The sequence below is a fragment of the Prionailurus bengalensis genome, chromosome E1 (assembly GCF_016509475.1).
Source record: "Prionailurus bengalensis isolate Pbe53 chromosome E1, Fcat_Pben_1.1_paternal_pri, whole genome shotgun sequence".
Lineage (NCBI taxonomy): Eukaryota > Metazoa > Chordata > Mammalia > Carnivora > Felidae > Prionailurus > Prionailurus bengalensis.
Window position 1 is genome coordinate 10,917,669 of NC_057347.1, and position 17,062 is coordinate 10,934,730.

General features: G+C 41.7%; 1 protein-coding gene and 1 pseudogene across 1 annotated transcript in view; both read right to left on the reverse strand.

Moving 5' to 3' along the window:
- Positions 1-3,720: 3,720 nt before the first annotated feature.
- LOC122486027 lies at positions 3,721-17,034 on the reverse strand (annotated as a pseudogene).
- Positions 16,417-17,062, reverse strand: part of PRPSAP2 (phosphoribosyl pyrophosphate synthetase associated protein 2) — a 47,589-nt gene continuing 46,943 nt past the window's right edge. The window contains exon 13 of the mRNA XM_043583287.1: positions 16,417-17,057. Coding sequence (XP_043439222.1) covers positions 17,041-17,057 — 17 coding nt within the window. The 3' untranslated portion in view covers positions 16,417-17,040. The remainder of the gene's footprint in view (positions 17,058-17,062) is intronic.

Here is a 17,062-nt window from a genome sequence, read left to right on the forward strand (position 1 = left end):
CTCCACGCTGGCAGTGTGGAGCCTTCTTGGGATTCGTTCTCTCTCCCTCTCTCTGCCCCTCCTTAGCTTGCTCTCTGTCTCTAAGCAAATAAATGAACTTTAAAAAATAATAAAAAACAAAACAAACAAAAACCCCCCAAAAGCCAAAAATTAACTCAAAATGGATTAGAGACTTAAATGTAAGACCTGAAACCATAAGACCCCTAGAAGAAAACATAGGGAAAAAAAGCCTCTTGACATGGGTCTTGGCAATGATTTTTCGATATGACGCCTAAAGCGTAAGCAACAAAATCAAAAATAAAAAAGCGGGACTACGTCAAACTAAAAAGCTTCTGCACAGTACGAGAAACAATCACAAAGTGAAAAGACAACCTATAGAATGGAAAAAACATTTGCAAACCTACATCTGACAAGAGGTTAATATCCAAAATATACAAAGAACTCATACAACTTAATAGCAAACAAAACAAAAAACCCCACAAATAATCCGATTAAAAAATGGGCATGGGGTGTTGGGTGGGGGAGATGGGCTAAAGGGGTGATGGGTACCAAGGAGGACACTTATTGGGATGAGCGCTGGGTGTTATACATAAGTGATGAATCGCTAAATTCTATTCCTAAAATTATTATTACACTCTATGTTAACTAACTTGGATTTAAATTGTAAAAACAAACAAATGAATAAATAAAATTAAACATGGGCAAAAGACCCAAATAGATAAACAAATGGCCAAAATGTACGTGAAAAGATAGTCAACATCATTAGTCGCTAGGTCCATGGGTGGAGTGCCTTGGGGTTCTTATCCTAGGGCCAGATTGGTCAATTCAAAACAAGAGAGTGGGGTTTTGGTAAGCCTCCCAGGGGTCTTATTTAAGGGGTGTATAAGGCATATGGGTGCTGGGAGGCAGGGGAGACTCTTGATAAGAAGGGCGATGTCTACCGTATAGAAACACAACTGAATTCTTGGTTGGTGGTCTTCCATTCTATAGCTAGGTTGAACTTGTTAGTGCTAATCAGGTTTTTTTGTGTGTGTGGATTCTTGAGGATTTGTTCTGTATATGACATTAGGTCATCTGTGAATGGAGTTAGATTTACTCCTTCCAAGTTGTATGACTTCTATGTTATTTCTTGCCTAATTTCTCTTCCTAGAACTTCCAGTACAATGTTGAACAGAGTGGTGAGAGAGGATATCGTGTCTTGTTCTTGACTTTAGGGTAAAACTTCAGTCTTTCACCACTAAGTATAATCTTAGCTGTGGGTTTTTCATATATACTCGTTTTCAGGTTGAGAATCTCCTTTACTAGTCCTAGTTTGTTGAATATTTTTATCATGAAATATCCTGTTGGGTTTTTTCAAATGTTTTTTTTTTTTTTCTGCACTCATTGAGATGACCGTGTGTGGAATGTCCCCCTTTATTCTATTAATATGGTATATTACATTGATTGATTTTTGTACGTTGATCTACCCTTGCATTCCTGGAATAAATACCACTTGGCCATGTGGATAATCCTTTCGATAGCGTACTGGATTTGGTTTGCCAATAGTCTGTTGAGGATTTTTTTCTATTAATATTCACAAGAGATATTGGTCTATGGCTCTCTTTTCGTGTGGTATCTTCATCTGGCTATGGCATCAGGGTAATCCTGGCCTCATAGGATGAGTTAAGAAGTGTTCCCTCCTTGTCAAATAGTTCGCTCAGGGTGCCCTGATAAAATATCGTAGAGTGGGTGGCTTAAACCACAGAAATTTATTTTCTCACAGTTCTGGAGGCTAGAAGTCCCAGATCAAAATGTCAGCTGTTCTGTTCCTGGCAAGAGTCATCTTTCTGACTTGGGGATGGCTACCTTCTCTCTGTATCCTCACACAGAAGGGAGAGAAAGAGAGAAGGAGAGAGAGGTTCTGTCTCTTTCTTATAAGGACACTAATCTGTTGGATCAGGGTCCCAACATTATGACCTCATTCAACCTTAATTACCCCCACAAGTCCGCATCTCCAAATGCAGTCATATTTGAAGATTGTGGCTTCACCATATGAATTTTGGGAGGATGCAAAAAGTCAGTCCATACCCTCCTCTTTAATTTTTTGGAAGAATTTGGGTAGAATTGGTGTTAATTCCCCTTTAAATGTTCTGTAGAATCCACTAGTGAAGACATTATTACTGGTCTTCTCTTTGTTGGAGTTTTTTGGATACTGATGCAATCTCCTAATTTGTTACGGCTCTATTCAAATTTTCTATTTCTTCTTCTTGAGTCAGTTTGGGTAGTTTGTGTGTTTCTGGGACCTGTCTGTTTCAGCTAGGTTATCCAATTTGTTGGTGTGCTTATTCTCTGAGTATTGTCTTATTCTTTTTGCTTCCGTAAAGTCAGTAGTAATATTCCCACTTTAATTTCTGGTTTTGGTAATTTGAGTCTTTGCTATTTTTTTCTTAGTCAGTCCAGCTAGAAGTTTGTCAATTTTGTTGACCTTTTCTTCTTCTTCTTTTTTTTTTTTTTAATGTTTCTTTATTTAGTTTTGAGAGAGAGAGAGAGAGAGTGCGAGTGGGGGAGGGACAGAGAGAGACAGAGACACAGAATCCAAAGCAGGCTCCAGGCGCTGGGCTGTCAGCACAGAGCTCAACATGGGGCTCAAGCTCACTGGCTGCGAGATCATGACCGGAGCCAAAGTTGGACACTCAATCGACTGAGCCACCCAGGCGCCCCTGGATCATGGTTTTTAAAATCCAGGCTGCCAAGCTATGTCTTTTGACTGGATAGTTTAATCCATTTGCATTAACAGAATTACTGATAAGAAGAACTTCTGCCAATGTACTATTTGTTTTCCACATCGTATCCTGTTTGAACCACAATTTCTCCACTTCTCCCTTCTTTTGTGTTACATAGGTATTTTCTAGTCCACCATTTTTATCCCCTTCTCCTTCCTTTTATTTATTTTTTTTAACCTATTTTCTTAGTGGTTGCCCTGGGGATTACAATTAATATCCTAATGTGATGGTTAATGTTGAGTCAACCTGGCTACTTACCCAGTTTTTGGTCAAACCAATTTAAATGTTGTTGTGAAGGTTTTTTGTGTTTTTTTTTTTTAACATTTATTTTTGTGTGAGAGAGAGAGTGAGCACGAGTGGGAGAGCGGCAGAGAGAGAGGGACACAGAATCCAAAGCAGGCTCCAGGCTCTGAGCTGTCAGCACAGGGCCCGACGCGGGGCTCGAACCCACAAACTATGAGATCATGACCTGAGCCAAAGTCGGACGCTCAACCAACTGAGCCACCAGGTGCCCCTATGGTAATATATTTTTAAAACGCTTATTTATAAATAATATTTATTGGGGGCCAGAGGCCAAAAAATAAAATTTTATTTTTCGAGTTTATTTCTTTATTTTGAGAGAGAGACAGAACATGTGGCAGAGAGAGAGGGAGAGAGAGAGAGTCCCAAGCAGGCTCTGCAGTGCAGAGTCCAACTAGGGCTCAAAATCATGAACCCGGGACATCATGACCTGAACCAAAGTAGGACACTTAACTGACTGAGCCACCCAGGCGCCCCTAAAAATGAAAACATTTTTAACGTATTATGTTAAACATTCTTATTTGTATTTCTGTCACCTAAAGTCTTACTGTTCACAAACACTAATGCCATTGTGCACGGCATGGTAACCACTTTGATAACGAAGGTGTTATTTTGGTTTTGCACATGTGAGTTGATGTGTTGAAAAACTTCACTCACATTACAACCTTAGGGGGGAGAAAAAATCTCAGCGCCAACCCCACCTCGGCCCAGTTGCTACCATTGCAATACAGCTAAACCACACGCAACATGCCCTCAATTTCATTTTGTTTTCGGGGAACCATGCAGAAGAGCCTAGAGCTTTTTCTGTTTAGCACCTTGTATCAAAGTAATGAAAATGAGTATGGTGATTACATGCGCACATGTACAAAATCATTAACTCTACAAAGATACATCTTTCCAAAGTTACAGGAAAAAAAAAAAAAACTTAAAGCATGCATTTCATTCTTTAAAGGGCTGCTGAATGGTTCCCCGAGAAAAGGGTGGCTGTTTCCGAAATCAGCAACTGCTGATGAGGATTTATTGGCACAGATGCGACCAGCATGTTTATCGGTAAGTCTTCCCCATAATCTCAGCCAGTGCCCGGGGGATGGAAACTGACCGTGTGGTGGGGATGGAAATTGACCCGTGTGGGGCCGCAGGCCCCTCGCCGTCTTGGAACTCCGACCACAAGGACATCTGAATGTTTACCGACACGAATCTGGGTTCTGTGAGCATCCTTAGCGTGCTGCTTTATGCCATTCACCTTTTTACATCCAGGAACCAGGAAGGGGAAAGGCTCCTCTTCTCCTCCGTCCTCACACATGTTGCTGAGGATGGCTTCAGAGCATCGTGACGGAGCTTTCCGTGGTCCGGGCTCATCGCTGTCCCGCTCTTCATAATCCACCTCCTCCAGGCGGCCCTCTACCCGTTGGGAGTGCTGCTGCAGAATGAAGAGGAGGGGGTGATGGGTGGGGTCACGGGGGCAGTGAGGCTTCCCCTGAGGTGGCATGGTGGGGTGGACATATTCCTTCAAGACACTGAGCTGGACAAGGTCGGCGAGAGCTTCGGTCGAATCTTCTTCTTTGCGGACTCCGGCTCTCGGCGGGTGGCGTCCGTCGTGAATCTATTCGTGTAACCGAGAACAACATAGGTTGGCTGCTATAATTCTTGTTGTTCTAAAACACTTGGATCTGGACTGCATTGGGCGAAACTGGCCAACTGGCAGTGTCCCCCGCAAGCAATTTTTACTGATTTATTTTTAAAATTTAAGTATAATTAACATACTTTGTTTCATTAGTTTCAGGTGTACGGTATAATCATGCAGCCATTCTCTGCATTACTCGGGGCTCATCATAAGTGTATTCTTAATCCCCTTACCTATTCCACCCATTCTGGTAATCACCAGTTTCTTCTCTGTATTTAAGAGTCTGGTTGGTTGTTTGTTTCTTTTGTTTGTTTTGCTTCTTCAATCCCACATACGAGTGAAATCCTATGGCATTTGTCTTTCTCTGACTGACTGATTTCGCTTAACATAATACTCTCTAGATGCATCCCTCTTGTTGCAAATGGCAAGATTTCATTCTTTTTTACGGCTGAGTAACATTCCATTATGGGGGTGTGTGTGTGTGTGTGTGTGTGTGTGTGTGTGTATACTATATATATATATATATATATATATATATATATATATATACATACCCATATGTATATATATCTTCTTTACCCATTCATCTATGGATGGATACTTGGGTTGCTTCCATATCTTGGCTGTTGTAAATAACACTGCAATAAACATAGAGGCGCATGTATCTTTTTGAATTAGTGTTTTCATTTTCTTTGTGTAAATACCCAGTAGTGGAATTACTGGATCATACGGTAATTCTATTTTGAATTTTTTGAGTAATTTATTTATTTATTTATTTTTTAATGTTTATTTATTTTTGAGAGAGAGAGAGAGACAGGGTGTGAGCAGGAGAGGGGCAGAGAGAGAGGGAGACACAGAATCCGAAGCAGGCTCCAGGCTCTGAGCGGTCAGCACAGAGCCCGATGCGGGGCTCGAACCAACGAACTGCAAGATCATGACCTGAGCCGAAGCCGGATGCTTAACAGACTGAGCCACCCAGGCGCCCTTGTAAGAATCTTTAAAATCAGATAGAACAATAGAACAGTGAAAAATTAAAAATACATTAATATTGACTTTTTAGTATATGTGCTGCTGAAATGAGCACAATATTGACTTCTTTATTTACTTATGTAGTTATCTTTAGTCTTCATGTGGACCTGAGTTATTTTATAGTGTCATTTCAGCCTGAAGGACTCCCTTTAGCAGATCTTGTAAGCCCGATCTACTAGCAATAAATCCCATCCGTTTTAGTTTATCTAGCAATATTTTAATTTCTCCTTCATTTTTTAAGAATTGTTTTGCTCCAGGGAGAGGGGCGGCGCCTGGGTGGCTCAGTCGGTTAAGCATCTGACTTCTGCTCAGGTCATGATCTTGAGGTTCATGAGTTCAAGCCCTGCATCAAGCTCTGTGCTGACAGCTCAGAGCCTGGAGCCTGCTTCGGATTCTGTGTCTCCCTCTCTCTCTGCCCCTCCCCAGCTCACATTTTGTCCCTCTGTCTCTCTCACTCTCTAAAATAAACATTAAAAAAATTTTTTTAAAGAATTGTTTTGCTGGGTAACAGGTTTAATGGTAGATGGCTGGGGGTTTCTTTCCGTGTTTTGAATATATCATCCAACTACCTTTTGACCCTCATGGTTTCTGATGAGAAATCAACTGTTAATCTCAGTGAGCCCTCCGTGACAAATCGCTTCTCTCTTGCTGCTTTAGGGGTCTCCCTTTGTCTTTGGGCAGATTGATTATCATGCGTCTCACTGTGGATCTCTTTGTGTTTATTCTATTTGGGGTTTGTTGAACTTCTTGAATGTGTAGATTCATGTCTTTCATCAAACTGGGTGACCTTTCAGCCAGTATTTACTGAAATATACATTCTGCCCCTTCCTTCTCTTTTTTTTCTGGGACTCTCATTATGTGTATGTTCATAAACTTGATGGTATTCTACTGGTCTCCTAAGGTGTGTTCATATTTCTTCTTTTTGTTTCCATTTTTTATTATGGTACAATATACATAAAATTTAATACCTTAACAATTTTTAAGTGCACAGAACAGTGGCATTAACATATTCATAGTGTTGTGCAACCATCACCATCATCCATCTCCCTGTCTCTCTTCATTTTGTGACACTGAAACTCTGTACTCATTAAACAGTAACTCCCCATGTTCCCCTCTCACCGGCGTCCAACAACCACCATTCTATATTCAGTCTATGATTTTGATCAATCTCACATCATTTATGTGGAATCATATATGTTGTAGCATATGTCAGAATTTCCATCCCTTTTTAAAATTTTTTTTAACGTTTATTTATTTTTGAGACAGAGAGAGAGAGAGAGCATGAATGGGGAGGGTCAGAGAGAAAGGGAGACACAGAATCTGAAACAGGCGCCAGGCTCTGAGCTGTCAGCACAGAGCCTGACACGGGGCTCGAACTCACAGACTGTGAGATCATAACCTGAGCCGAAGTCAGACGTTCAACCGACTGAGCCACCCAGGCGCCCCCAGAATTTCCATCCTTAAAAAGGCTGAATAATACTCCATTGTATGTACGTGCCACATTTTTTTTTTTTATCCATCAATGGACACTTGGAATGCTACCACATTTTAGCTATTGTGAGTTATGCTGCTATAAGCATAGTTATACAAATGTCCGTTTGAGATGTTTTCAATTCTTTTGGGGTGTGTGCCCAGACGTGGAATTGCTGCATTATATGGTAATTCTAGTTTTTTTCCTGAGGGACTGCCATATTGTTTTCCACAGCAGCTGTACCATTTTATATTCCCACCAACAGTGCCAAAGTGTCTCAATTTCTCCACATTCTCCCCAATAGTTTATTTTCTGATATTTGAGGACTTTTTATGGGAGCCATCATAATGAACGATTGGTGACGTTGAACACATTTTCATGTGCTTATTGGCCATTTGTATGTCTTCTTTGGACAAATGCCTATTCACCTCCTTTGCTCATGTTTTAAAAAGTAATCTCTACACCCAGTGCGGGGCTTGAACTCACAACTCCCAGATCAAGAGTCGCATGCTCTACCAACTAAGCCAGCCGGGCATCCCTCCTTTGCCCATTTGTTTTAAAGTTTTTTTTAATGTTTGTTTAATTCTGAGAGACAGAGAGAGAGAGAGAGAGGGAGAGAGAGAGAATGAGTGAGGGAGGGGTAGAAAGAGAGGGAGACACAGAATCCAAAGCAGGCTCCAGGCATGAGCTGTCAGCACAGAGCCCGGTACGGGGCTTGAACTCACAAGCTGTGAGATCATGATCTGAGCCAAGTTGGACACGCAACCGACTGAGCCACCCAGGTGCCCCTGCACATTTTTAACTAGGTTGTTCGATTTTTTTATTATTGAGTTTTAGTAGTTCTCTCTATATTTTGGACCTATAAATTTGTTAATATATACTTGGACATAATACAATATAATGAATATATCCTGCAAGAAATCATTGCCCAATATGTGAAGCTTCTGCACTGTTTTCTTAAAATTTTATAGTCTCAGCTCAGGTTTTTAAATCAACGTTCAGTTCACTGTTGTATATGCTGTGAGGTAAGGGTCCATGTTCATTCCTCTGCATGTGGACATCCAGTTTTCCCAGCACCATTTGTCAAAGAGACTATCTTTCCCCCATTGAATGGTCCTGGCACCCTTAGCAAAAGTCATTTGACCATATATGCAGGGGTGTGATTCCGGGCTCTACTCTATTCCATTGGCCTATGTTTGCCTTTATGCCAGTACGACACTGACTACCATGGCTTTGTAGTAAGCTTTGATATCAGGAAATGAGAGTCATCTAGCTTAGTTCTTTTTCAAGATTGTTTTGGCTATTTGGGGTCCCCTGATATTCTATATGAATTTTAGGATGGGTTGTTCTACTTCTGCAAAAAACATCATTGAGGTTTGGGTAGAGATTGCACTGAATCTGTAGCTTGCATGGGGCAACATTGACCTTTTAACAATAGTTAATCCATGAATCAGGGATACGTTCCCATTTATGTCTTTTCTAATTTCTTTCAGCAATGGTTTGTAGTTTTTATTACACAAATCTATCATCTCCTTGGTTAAGCTAATTCCTAAGTATTTTATTCTTTCTGATGCTATGGTTACTGGAATCATTTTCTCCATATTTCCCTTTCAAGTTGTTGATTGTCGGTGCTTAGAAGTGCAACTGATTAGCGGCGCCTGGGTGGTTCAGTTGCTTAAGCATCCGACTTCAGGTCAGGTCATGATCTCACCGTTTGTGGGTTCGAGCCCTGCGTCAGGCTCCGTGCTGACAGCTCAGAGCCTGGAGCCTGCTTCGGATTCTGTGTCTCCCTCTCTCTCTACCCCTCCCCTGCTCACACTCTGTGTCTCTCTGTCTCTCAATAATAAATAAACATTTAAAAAACTTTTTAAAAATACAACTGATTATCGCATGTCCACTTTGTATCCCATTTTCCTATTTGTTCTAACAGATTGTGTGTGTGTGTGCGTGTGTGTGTGTGTGTGTGAGAGAGAGAGAGAGAGAGAGAGAGAGAGAGAGAGAGAGAGTCTGTGTGTAATCTTCAGGGTTTTCTAAATAGAAGATCATATAAGCTGCAAACATAATTTTATTTCTTCCTTTCCAGTTTGGAGGTCTTTTATTTTATATTTTATTTTATTTTATTGTTTTATTGTTTTATTTTATTTTATTTTTTATTATTTTATTTTATTATTCTATTTTATTATTCATTTTATTTTACTATTTTATTTTATTTTATTTTATTTCTTTGCTCTGGTTAGAACTTCCAGCACTTCATCGAATAGAAGCAGTGAAAGCAGGCATCCTTGCCTTGCCGTTAATCTTAGAAGAAAAGCTCTCTGTCTTTCACCATTGAGTATGATGATCACTGTGGAGCTTTCATCCACGGCTTTTATTATGTTGCGGTAGTTTCTAGTATTCCTAATTTTCTGAGTGGTTTTTTTTTTAAGTTTAATTTTTGAGACAGAGAGCACGAGCCGGGGAGGGGCAGAGAGAGAGGGAGACACAGAATCTGAAGCAGGCTCCAGTCTCCCAGCTGTCAGCACAGAGCTTGAGCTAGGGCTTGAACTCTCAAGCTTCAAGATCATGACCTGAGCCGAAGTCAGATGCTGAACTGACTGAGCCACCCAGGGGCTCCATTCTGAGTGTTTTTATCATAAAAAGTTACCGCTTTTTCCAAACACATTTTCTGTAACAGGATGATCATGTGGTTATTTTTCTTCATTCTATACCAGTTTTCATATGTCGAACCATCTTGCATTTCAGGTATAAATCTCACTTGGTTATAGTGTATAATCCTTTAAGAAAAAAATTTTTAATGTTTATTTATTTTTGAGAGAGAGACAGAGAGACAGAGCAGAGCATAAGCGGGGGAGGGGCAGAGAGAGAGGGAGAGAATATGAAGCAGGCTCCAGGCTCTGAGCTATCAGCAGAGAGCCTGACATGGGGCTCAAACTCACAAACTGTGAGATCATGACCTGAGCTGAAGTTGGATGCCCAACCGACTGAGCCATCCAGGTGACCCAATAGTGTATAATCCTTTTGTTATGCTGCTGAAACCCAGTTTTGTAGTATTTTGTTGATGTTTTTGTATCAATGGTCATAAGGGATACTGATCTGTAGTTTCTTATAGTGTCTTTAGCTTTGTTATCAGGGTAAATCCGCCTCATAGAATGAGCTAGAAATCGTTCTTTCCTCTTACTTTTTTGGGGGAAAGTTTGAAAAGGACTGGTGTTACTTATTTTATTTTTTAAGTAATCTCTATACCCAACGTGAGTCTTGAACTTACAACCCCAAGATCAAGAGTCACACACTCCACTGACTGAGACAGCCAGGCATGCCGGACTGGTGCTACTTCTTTAAATGTTGGGTAGAATTCACCAGTGAAACCATGGGATCCTGGGTTTTTCTCCCCTGGGAATTTTTAAATAACTGACTCAATCTTCTATTAGTTATATGTCTATTCTGATTTTCTAGTGCTCCCTTTAATTTTGTCCACTTTTGCTTCATTTATTCTGATAGTCTGTTACTAGGCATCTAAATACTTATCATTATTATGTCTTCTTGCTGTGTTGAACCTTTTACTAATATATAATGTCCTTCATTGTCTTTTGCAGGAATTTTTGTCTTAGTCTACTCTGTCTGGTATTACTTTAGCTATACTGTTTCTCTTTTGGTTACTGTTTGCATGGAATATCTTTTTCTGTCCTCTCACTTTCAATCTATTTTTGTCTTTGGATCTAAAGTGAGTCTTCTGTAGACAGCATATACGTGGATTGTATCTGTATTGTATTGTATCGTATTGTATTATTTTTATCTATTCTGCCTATCTCTTTTACTTGGATAGTTTAACCCATTTACATTTAAAGTAATTAATGATAAGGAAGGACTTGTTATTTTGCTATTGATCTTCCATATGCCTTATAGCTTTTCTGTTCATGTCCTACATTACTGTCTTTTGTGCTTACTTCATTTTTTGTAGTAAAACATTTAAATTCATTTCCAATTTCCTTTGATATACATTCTATGGCTATTTTCTTCATAGTTACCATGGGATTATATTTAATATCCTAAGGTGGTTTTTTTAGTTTATATTTTTAAAATTTACATCCAACTTAGTTAGCATATAGTGCAACAATGATTTCGGGAGTAGATTCCTTAGTGCCCTTTACCCATTTAGCCCATCCCCCCTCCCACAACCCCTCCCATAACCCTCAGTTTGTTCTCCGTATTTATGAGTCTCTTCTGTTTTGTCCCCCTCCATGTTTTTATATTATTTTTGTTTCCCTTCCCTTATGTTCATCTGTTCTGTGTCTTAAAGTCCTCATATGAGTGAAGTCATACGATTTTTGTCTTTCTCTGACTAATTTCACTTAGCATGATACCCTCCAGTTCCATCCACATAGTTGCAGATGGCAAGATTGCATTCTTTTTGATTGCCAACTAATACTCCATTGTGTGTGTATATGTGTGTGTGTGTGTGTGTATATATGTGTGTATATATATATACATATATATATATGTATATATATATATACACACACACACACATACACACACACATATATACCACATCTTCTTTATCCACTCATCCATCGATGGACATGTGGGCTCTTTCCATACTTTGCCGATTGTTGATAGTGCTGCTATAAACATGGGGGTGCATGTGTCCCTTCAAAACAGCACACCTGTATCCCGTGGATAAATGCCTAGTAGTGCAACTGCTGGGTCATAGGGTAGTTCTATTTTTAGTTTTTTGAGGAACCTCCATACTGTTTTCCAGAGTGGCTGCACCAGCTTGCATTCCCATAATATCCTAATTGATATCCACACTGATTTGAATTTATACCAGCTTAACTTTAAGAGCATACAAAAGTTCTGTTTCTTTGACAGTTTTGTTTATACCTCTTTTCAGTGGTCAACATAAAATTAAATCTTTATATGTTTTGTTCCACAAAACATAACCTTTTAGGGATGCCTGGGTGGCTCAATCGGTTGAGTGTCTGGCTCTTGATTTTGGCTCAGGTCATGATCTCATGGGTTCGCGAGCCCCGCATCAGGCTCTGTACTGATAGCCTGGAGCCTGCTTGGGATTCTGTCTCTCCCTCTCTCTGCCCCTCCCTGCTCACACTCTAAACAAACAAAGCTTTAAAACATAATCTTTTAAATGCATTAGTCTCTTAAATTATACAGAAAACAAAAAGTGAAGTTACACACCAATGTTATAATAATATTAGCTTTTAGACTAATAATTTCTAAAATATATTTGTCTCTTAAACCATACAGGAAACAAAAGGCAGAGTTAGAAGCCATGGTTACCATAATAGCAACTTTTATAATTATTTGTGTATTTGCCTTTACTGAGATCTTTATTTATTTTTTATTTTTTTTAATCTTTATTTATTTTTGAGAGAGAGAGACAGAGAGACAGAGTGTGAGCAGGGGAGGGGCAGAGAGAGAAGGAGACACAGAATCTGAAGCAGGCTCCAGGCTCCGAGCTGTCAACACAGAGCCCAACGCAGGGCTCGAATCCATGGTTTGGGGGATCATGACCTGAGCCGAAGTCGGACGCTCAACTGACTTCATTTCACCTTAAGGACTCCTCTGAGCATTTCTTGCAGAGCAGATGGAACTCCAAAGTTCCAAGGAGAAATCTGCGGATAATCTTATCTGAGAATCCCTTGTATGTGACTCATCACTTCTCTCTTGCTGCCTTCAAGATTCTTTGACTTTTTAAAGTTTGGCCATAATGTGTCTTGGTGTGAGTCTCCCTGACATCTTACTTTGGAGATCATGGAGCTTGGATGTTTATATTCATGTCTTTCATAAAATGCTGAAGTTTTCAGCCATTATTTATTCAAATATTCTCTCTACCCCTTTCCCTCTTCTTCTGGAAGAGGTCTCCCACAATGTGTATGTTGAGCCACTTAATGGAGTAACACAGGTGTTTCCTTGTCTTCAATCTCTCTTCTTTCTGTTCCTCAGACTTAGTTCCATTGTCTTATCTTCAAGTTCACAGATTCTTTCTTCCGCCTGCTCATATCTGACTTTGAATCCCTCTAGTGAATTTTTCATTTTAGCTATTGTACTTTTCAGAATTTCTTTTGGTTTCTTTTTAGGGTTTCTGTTGATTGGTATCTCCATCTTGTTCATAATTTTCATGTTCTCCACACCTGTTTTTTTTAGTTCTTTGAGCATCTTTAAGACAGTTGTTTTAAAGTCTGTCTAGTAGACCTACCATCAAGTCTTTTTCAGAAACCATTTCTGTTGATTTTTCCCCTTTGAATGAACCATATTCTTTGATTTTTTTTTTATTTTTTTTTCAACGTTTATTTATTTTTGGGACAGAGAGAGACAGAGCATGAACGGGGGAAGGGCAGAGAGAGAGGGAGACACAGAATCAGAAACAGGCTCCAGGCTCCGAGCCATCAGCCCAGAGCCCGACGCGGGGCTCGAACTCACGGACCGCGAGATCGTGACCTGGCTGAAGTCGGACGCTTAACCGACTGCGCCACCCAGGCGCCCCTGATTTTTTTTTTCAATTAAAAGCTGGACTTTTGAATATAATAACGTGATAGCCCTGGAAACTAGCTTCTTTCCATTTCCCAATATTACTAAATTACCATCACCACCACCACCACATTTTTTGTTGTTGTCATAGCCTGTCTCTGTGCCAAGGATCAACCTGAGGGACAAGCTTAGGGTCTCTTCGGTTCTATCCTGGGCCTGCACTTCCTCTGGGCACGTGCAGTGACTTTCTAATCTTCGTGTATGTGCAATTGCTTTTGAACCCTCTAGAGTGTTTACTATTTGGCTCCCAAAAAGGGGGAAAGGAGAAAATTGGGAATGGGGGTGGGGAATAAGTGTACTGGCTTTTAAATGTCCTGGAATTCTCATCAGCTGGAGGGGGAGGGCTTGCAACCAATGAAGGAAGTGCAATCACAATGGCTGCTCGCCTCTTGCACCTCTGCGACCAGAGGCAGCAGTCAGCTATCAGAGCACAGATCCCCACTATTGGAAGGACAGAGTCCTTTTTCCCTACCCTAACACTCACAAACTTGTGCAGGTGGCTCCAGGAATACAGATGCAGCTGCCTGCCGGGGGGTGGGGGGGGGGGACAAGGTAACTGCAACCGTACTAAGAGCTGAATTGGACCAAAAGTAACGACAATTTCCTGTCCAAGACTCCCCCCCGGAAGCTGCAAATCAATAGACTCCAGAGTTCCAAAACCATCAGACAGGTTTTGCCACAGAAAATGTCTGTGTGCAGAGACAGATTCCTGGTGCTTCTCACTCTACCGTCTTCCCCCAATCCTGTTTCTTTTTTATTATTTCTTACTGATATGCTCTCTTTGGTGAGACATCATTCTCATGATTTCCTTTAGCTCTTTGAGTGTATTTAAAATCATTGATTTAAAGTCTTTAGTAAAGGGGCAGCTGGGTGGCTCAGTCAGTTAAGCACCTGATTTCAGCTCAGGTCATGATCTCACAATTCATGAGTTCGAGCCCCGTGTTGGGCTCTGCATTGACAGAATCCCCACTTGGGAGTCTCGTTTTCTCCTCTCTGCCCCTTCCCCACTCGTACTTTCTCTCTCTCAAAATAAATACATAAAAAAATAAAGTCTTTAGTAAACGTGTATACTTCTTCAAGGATGGTCTCTTCTAAGTTTTTTTTCCTGTGTATGGGCCCAACCTCGTGTGTTTCCATGCCTCAGAACTTTTTTGGTTGACAACTGGGCATTTTTATAACAGGGGAAGTCTGGAATCAGGGTCTCCTCCTTCCCCAGGGTTTATCGCTGCTTGTAGCTGCCTGTTTGGTGGCGTTTCTCAACTAATGTTTGTAAAGTCTGTATCGTCATGTATGGTAACTGAAATCTCTGTTCAGTAAGCTGAATGGTGAGTCATCATAGACTTCCTTAAATGCCTGCAAACAAGAGAAGGGGAAGGGGAAGGGGAAAGGGGAAAGGGGAAGGTGGGAGGGGAGGGAGGGGAGGAGGAAGGAAAATCACCCACTCTGCAGATGGGATGCTGTCTTGGGACACACCTTCAACACTCAAGAGACTATAATTCTGCTTTAGCCCACACTTCATGCTTGCACAGAGCCCGGAGGTCAGCCCGAAGTGAGAGTCTAAGGCTTTCTTGGGTCTTTTCCGGGCACGTGCTCAGCCCTGTGCAATCCCGTGCCCTTCATACCAGGAACATACGGGAGCTTTGCAAAGTCCTTTTCCCCCCAACCCCTGACGTATCTCATTCTCTAGCCTTTCCTCCAAGCTTTTCATGGCCTCATTGTTTGCCCCGACAGGGGTGGCTAGTACATTTGCCTTTATACTTTTTCAACAACTGTCCCTCTGCTCTGAAGAGTTCTGAGTTGGGTAAAATCAAGGCAAGTCCTTTGAGCCATCCTTCGAGGAGCCAGGAAACAGGCCCAAACAAATAACCACGGTTCTGTGAGAACAGTATTCTACTCCCACTGGTACCAGGAACACGTACCAGGAACGCAGGCCACTGTCTTCAAGGCTGCCAGGAAGCAGGTAACAAATGGGACCGGGGGTAAGTTAAAGTGCCACAAAGCAATTTTGTCAAGATTCAGCCGTTTGGTGGTGGTGGTGGTGGAGTGGTTTGGTTTGACTAACAATTTTCTGGGTTGCCATAAACTTTTGGTTATTTTCTAGAGTCCCAATAATGTTGATTCTGACCGTTTCTGCCAATTTCTTCTTTTTTACAGAGGAAGGGACTTTCGGAGTTCCCCATTCCACCATCCTGTAGACATCTGCCAGCTTATTCTTTTTGAGCTAAAAGGAAAACTTGGTTACTTTCAAGGGTTTCGTAAAGCAAAGACAATCATGCTCGCCAACTGTAAAGGAGAGAGCGTAAGGCCGCACTGTTCTAAGCCAAGTTAATGTGCCACGTTAACAATGCAGACTTCCGCTTTGATTAGACCCGAGCATCAGTGTGTGCTACGTTACGCGATTAGCAAAATAGGTCTTCCTTTCATGCACCTGTAGGAGCACAACCATCACGGGGTGTTTGGCTGAGGCATGGCGTCGGGAGGGGTCTGGACACTGCCGGCTGTGATGAGCACAGAGTGATGAGCGGGAGACCATCCGATACCCAGGGCAGCTGACAGAAGCAGAGGCCTCGATGATTTTGCACACGCAGGCCCCCAGACCTGCTCCAGAGCAAGCCCCCAAGAGTCAGGCTTCTCTCTTGGGAGCTGCAAGAAACCCTGATACGGCAAACGGTAAGTGACTCATCTTTAATTTTGTGCCAAGGCAACTGCTATTTTATTCCGGGTTCTAACACAGGCAGAAAGCACAGGTTTAGGTTTTCTTTGGAAGGAAAAATAATTCTGGGGTGCCTGGCTGACTCAGTCAGTAGAGCATGCTTGATCTTGGGGTCGTGAGTTCGAGCCCCACAAAGCAGGGTGGAGTTGATTTGGAAAAAAAGAAAAGCAAAAGTAATTCTTTTCTTTGTGAGAAAATCTTAATCTCTTCCTCCATGAATTTGACGGCACTGCCGTTACAGGAGCTTAGCCGGAGAACGTGCTGGCCTAACTCGTGGGGCCCCAGTGTTCCGGAGTCTGACAAAACTCCAATGTAGAAGTTCTGAGTTCTGCACTCCGAACTGGAGGGCAGACGGTCCTCAGAGGCCTCATGTTAACAAGGGTCGTGTCATTTGCCCTCTGTGACCACCCTCCAGCATGTCCTCGTCCAGAGCATGCACAGGTGAGTTTTGTTCAGAGAATGGCTGTGCTGTCGAACAGGGAGCAGAACAAAGCCATGCCGAGATGCAGGTGGCAACTCACGCCAACTCGCTGACCTGCCCCCCGTGGCTCACAGCCTGGGACTCGAGTTCCTCTCCTGCCACAGCCATTACACGTCAGAAACGTGCGGGTCCTGGA